This window comes from Palaemon carinicauda, chromosome 3 (genome assembly GCF_036898095.1).
Source record: "Palaemon carinicauda isolate YSFRI2023 chromosome 3, ASM3689809v2, whole genome shotgun sequence".
NCBI lineage: Eukaryota > Metazoa > Arthropoda > Malacostraca > Decapoda > Palaemonidae > Palaemon > Palaemon carinicauda.
In genome coordinates this window covers 105,803,966-105,810,083 of record NC_090727.1, presented here as the reverse complement: position 1 = coordinate 105,810,083, position 6,118 = coordinate 105,803,966, and the positions used below count along the sequence as shown (strand labels likewise).

Here is a 6,118-nt window from a genome sequence, read left to right as displayed (position 1 = left end):
CCGGCTGCCACTGCGCTGCTGACCCGGCTGCCGCTGACCGACTATCGCTGGCTGGCTGCCCCTGTCTTGCTGCCCTGGGTACCCCTGGCCGGCTGCCCGGGTGCCGCTGGCCGGGTGCCACTGGCCGGGTGCCACTGGCCGGCTGCCCCGGCTGCCAAAGGCCAGCTGCCCTGCCTGCCGCTGGCCGGGTGCCACATCTGCTGCTGGCCGGCTGCCCAGGCTGCCACTGTCCGGGTACCCCAGCTGCCATTTCCCAGCCACCCTGGCTGTAGCTGGCTGGATGGCGCTGGCCGGCTGCCCTGGTCGCCCCGCCTGGTGCTTGGATGGATAATATCGAAGAGATTTTTGTCATCGAGAGAGAGAGAGAGAGAGAGAGAGATGAGAGGAATTTATCTCCGCGTAAAAGGATTAAGAGATTCTTTTGCCTTTTTCTCCTATTTCACATTCTATCATAAAACCGATTTAAAAATGAGAAAAATTTAATGATAGTCAAATATTGAGAAAATGTGGCCCTGTACCTTTTTTCCTTCTTGAATTATTGTGTTGATTTTCATGGGGGTACAAGAGAAGCTGCTTTACATGTCGCACAACAATAACAACAACAACAACCCCCCAAAAAAAACAACAACAACCCAACAAAAACAACCATAACAACAACAACAAAATGCATCGTCATAAGGAACAATTGGTTGTTTGGCTGACCTTGCCTCAGCACGGGCCCTTGCCTAAAGGGGCTGAGGGAGATGATAAGAGCCTTGGTGTGGAACTATGGACTCTTAAAAACCAACATCTATTGATTTTTATTCTCATAGCTTAAATAGCATTAGTTATAATAATAATTGTGATAATTATTTTCATAATTAAAAATATTCGTACTAGAATTACTAAAGTACCACTGACAACATATCATTCAGTCGTTTGACTCTTGTTTTATCTATTTATTTTTCATATAAATATGAAAAATAAATAAAGTTTACATAATAAAATAAACAAATACTTTGGATTCACTTATTTGTACCGCACCGAGCCTTGCCTTCGCATGAACAGCTGTTCAAGATCCCTTGAGTTTAAGCTGTTTGCTAGGGAGGTTACTGCTGTGGTTTGGCATCTAGGGAGGAGGGTAAACTACCCAACTGACATTCTTTCGAAATTGGATTCGAAACCCGACACTTTCAACCTTTAAAGTCATCTGGTTAATCAAATTTTTTAAATGACATGAGACTTAATTTAACAAATGAATCAATATTCATTCGCTCTCTTATCTTCCAATTAATTTACATATTTATCAATATTTTTGCTTTTTCCCTAACTTACTCCTACAAGGAGTAATCCAAAAATATGGGCCTGAAAAATCAAAATTCAAAATTAAATCTTAGCACAGGAGAAAGCTAAGACACACTTCTCGAGAGATGGAAGGTTATAAGCGACTTAGAAAACCAAAGAAGGAAGAGAGTTCCAAAGCTAAGAAGTAGAGGGGCATAAGCGGTTAATGAGTAGTGGATTTTTAGGATTATTTCCCACAAAGTACCTGTGGGTAATGTGGGAAATGTGGAGACTGCTGGCAACGTCGTTAGCCATCCCAAGACATTCTCCTCAAAGGTTTAAAGGTCTCTCATGAACAGCAGAGGCAAGGGACAGTGACATTGACCTAGCAATTAGGACAATGCCCTAGAGACTGACCATATATTATATGATCAGCGCCCAAGCCTCCTCTCCACCCAAGCTAGGACCAGGGAGGGCCAGGCACTGGCTGCTGATGACTCAGCAGATAGACCTATAGGCTCCCCGAAACTCCACAAACGTAGGTCACTAGGATGGTAAGGTTGCAGACACTAATAGCACTAACGAGTCTGACCGGGATTCGAAACCCCGCCAGGCAAACACCACACAGAGACGTTACCAATCAGGCCACAACAACCCTAGAGAACTAATTGTTAAAAACCTATTGATTCATCTTTGATGTCGGACGATCACAGACTAACGTCAATGGGAAGAGCAAAGCTTTGTATGAGAGGATTCCCTCAGAGTCTTATCCTCAGGCGGTCCTCTCTTATCTCAAGACATTATGGAATGCCGATAGTCTTTTAAGAGGGAAAGTAATTCCAAAGTTTTGGAATAAAGGTTGAAGGAATGTAGAGACTGTTTCAATTAGCTTTCGTCTGATTGAATTAAGGCCTAAGGCTTTCTCCCTTGCAGAAAGTTATATAATTTGATTAAACTTAATCAATATAGTCGTAGCTCTGCTGCACTCTGTTTAATTAATAGGTTGTTCAAGAATTTAAAAAGACAAAGACTTGGAGACGTTCCAGGAAAAAAAAAATGGCTAGTTAGAACGTAACTGTGACACCACAGACTAGGTCTAATAAAATTTCATAAAAAAGTGGACAAATAAAGTGAGTTTTGCAAATGAGCTGATATGAGAGCCGGTAGTGGGGCCTCCAAAAATATATAGATAGATAAACGATGAAACAGATAAGACAGATAAATTCAAATCTTCTCACATTTTTATATTACGTTTGCTTCCTTATGATAAGGGTTCTCTTGCTTGAGGGTACACTCGGGCACTATCTTATTTCCGTTTGTCATGTTATTTTGAAATTAATTTTAATGTTTGAATTGTTCTTAAACTTCTCTTTAAGGTCATTTCCCTATTTCCTTTCCTCTCTGGGCTATTTTCCCTGTTGGAGCCCTTGGACTATTGGCATCCTGCTTTTCCAACTGTAGGAATAATAATAATAATAATAATAATAATAATAATAATAATAATAATAATAATAATAATAAAAAGTCATTGATATCATTTTCCTTTGGACACAAAGAGTATTTCACAGCTTTTGATGTAGATTCAAACAGTAGCTCTCTTCCACCTAAAGTCAAACATGAATATATTATTTACTTAGGCCTTGTGGGTTGCCTATTGGAAACGTCCCTGCCTTGCGATCTGCTAGACTAGGGTTCGAGACCCGCTCAAGCTCGATAGCTTTTTGTAATGTCTGTAACTTCACCATCCTTGTGATTAAGGACGTGGGATTTGGGGAGCATATAAGGCTACCTGCCGAGTCATCAGCAGCTATTGCCTGGCCGTCCCTGGTCCTGGCTTATATTTTTCTTTTCCATAGGGAATAGTATGGTTTTATGTACTGTGATTTTTTGTCAACTGTTTTTATACCATGTCTCTAATTACAGAATCCAGGGCGGAGAGTGAGACTGAGACATGTAACGCCTCCCCTGTGATCTAAGAGTAGCACAGTTGTCGCTTAGGAGAGCCTGAGGATTAAAATCCTAAGTTGAGTACTTTTTTTGAATTATTTGTTTTACTCAAAGGAAGTCTTCGGATTTCAGTTGCTAATGTGTAACCTTTGGATATTTTGGTTCTTAGTTCTTGTTGCCTAAAGTTGTCAAGATATGCATTGTTCTCAGAATTACTTGCCATAATTTATTGCTTTATACCTATGTAACTTTTTTCAGTAATTTGTTTACTCATATTTACTCGTATGTATTGGTTTTCAGAGTTAATTACTGCCATTTTTGTTCTCTTTCTTTTTAGAGTATTAATCTTTTTGAGTTTGTTTTTGGTTTCATTTCATCACATTATATATTTTGTGTGTTATGTGGTTATAGTTCCTATTTTACTCATAATTAAAAGCACAACTACTGTAATGAAATATGTGAACTTGCTTTGTTCAGACTTTGTAGTTTGTTACAATTTTCTTTTGTTTTTTTTGGGGGGTGGGGGGGGGGGGGGAGTTGAGATTTTGTGCACCCAGAGCGAACTGCAGTAGAATAGTAACGTTGGGGTTTGGGTTTAAAGTAAATTTTGATGGGAATTGTTTTTTTTTTTTTTTTTTTTTTTTTTTTTTTTTTGGTCTGCCACAGTTCCAGCAGTAACTGTAACTTGGTAGGGGGGTGGGGGGATTTGTCACGTAGACCCCGCTTGAAACCCCAGTTGGAGGTCATGTAAATGGCCTTTGCCTGCTGGTTCGCCTTGGAATGCATGCTGTCTCAGCTTCCAATGGCGACAGGATTCTGTCATCGTGTCAATCTGCTGACAAAGGGTTTTTTCTGTCACCTCATTGTTCTTACAGATTGCTTGGGAGAGCAACAGCCAGGAGACGAAGTCCTTCCGGAAAAGCATCCGGTTAGAGACAAACGGACTACTACCTCGATAACCCTAGGACACGTGGCATCTCCCCATGGACGCCATGTGCCACGACCGGCGGTGTGCCACGCCTGGTAGTTAGTCGGGTTAGAGCCGCTGTCAAGTAAAATGGCTCGTAATTACTGCGTTGTTCAAGACCACCACCAGAAGAACTAAGTGTAAAATTATCTTGGTTTTTTGAAGTAGACAGATGAAGTGTGAGTAACAATAATATGATTTTATTTAACTGTACTTTTGTCTCCTCGCTGCTTGTTCGCCCGAAATAGCATTGTGATGTTTAAAAATGTAAAAGAGCTTTATTAATATTGTGAAAAGAAAGACGCTTTGATGAATTTTCAATTAACTTGGAAGTGCTCAAGAAAAAATGTAACTTTTTACTTAAATACAATAAGTTGAATCACAGCCTAAACTCTGTCTAATCCCGCTTTCTGAAAACTTATTTCATTTGAATTGTCTGTAAATTGACAATATATACATAATTTGTACATAGAAAGAATGAAGCCAAAACTTTTAACAAATACACTTTGAAAATATTTTCAAGAGTTGAATAGTTTTAAACATACTAAATATATATATATATATATATATATATATATATATATATATATATATATATATATATACATATATATATATATATATATAAATATATATATATATGTATATATACACACATATATATATATATATATATATATATATATATATATATATATATATATATATACATATATATATATATATATATATATATATATATATATATATATATATATATATATATATATATATATATATACATATATACCGATATATATACATATATATAAATAAATATATCATTATTATATACATATTTGTTTATTTATATATGTATACATGCATAAGTATCTCTTTTTAATCTAAATATGAAATGTCTATTTTAATGTTGGTACTGTTCTTAAACTATTTTTCATCAATTGTTCATTATTTCTGTTGTAGTTTATTTATTTCTTCATTTCCTTTCCTCTTTGGGACTTTTTTCCCTGTTGGAAACCTTAGGCTTATAACATCCTGCCTTCCCAATTCGGATTTTAGCTTAGCTCATAATAATAATAATAATAATAATAATAATAATAATAATAATAATAATACTCTGAAACCTGGGAGTGAGAGAGGTAGAAGGATTTCACTGACATTGACCTTGAAGCAAACTCGAATCCTTGAGGGGATTAGCTAAGGAGGCCCAATGATGCCTAATATCTGATAAGCTGCCTCCAAGGGTAATATAATTCAGTCATTAGTTGCCCAAAAGAAAACTACCTTTCAGTCATCATTATTACATTTGGGCTAAATTCCGAAATTGTGGTTCCTAAAAGACAACCTGAAGATCATTACTTCAGTGGAGGTCGTTTTTATAAGCAAAAAAATGTCTTGGATAAAATAAATATTGTATAGAAACGATTTATTCCAAATGTAACAGAATCAGTTTAGCGACTTATACCACTCCTTAACACCTACTATTATTATTATTATTATTATTATTATTATTATTATTATTATTATTATTATTACTAAATTAGTTAGGCTAAAACCTTAGTTGGAAAAGCAGGATGCTGATGCTATAAGCCCAAGGGCTAGAACGAGGAAAAATAGCCCAGTGCGGAAAGGAAATAAGAAAATAAATAAACTACAAGAAAATTAATGGATACCTAAGTGAAATGCTATAAGCTGAAGGGCTACAACAGGGGAAAATAACCCAGTGAAGGAAGGAAACAAGGAAATAAACAAACCATAAGATTAGTAATGGACAATTAAAATAAAATATTTTAAGAACAGTAATAACATTAAAACAAATATTTCATGTATAAACATGTACAGTTAGGCACAGGAATTTCGGGTAAATCTCGCTCTGAGGAAGTGCACCTTGTTACACCCTTACTGAGTGGAGATTCCCTGTGTGTAACGCCCCCCCCCCCC

The 6,118-nt window shown here is 36.9% G+C and overlaps 1 protein-coding gene across 1 annotated transcript in view; it reads right to left on the bottom strand.

Moving 5' to 3' along the window:
- The window catches only part of LOC137633229 (cuticle collagen 2C-like), a 615-nt gene extending 263 nt beyond the window's left edge, over nt 1–352 (bottom strand). The window contains exon 1 of the mRNA XM_068365413.1: nt 1–352. This exon is cut by the window's left edge and continues 263 nt beyond it. Coding sequence (XP_068221514.1) covers nt 1–352 — 352 coding nt within the window.
- Between the last annotated feature and the right edge of the window lie 5,766 nt (nt 353–6,118).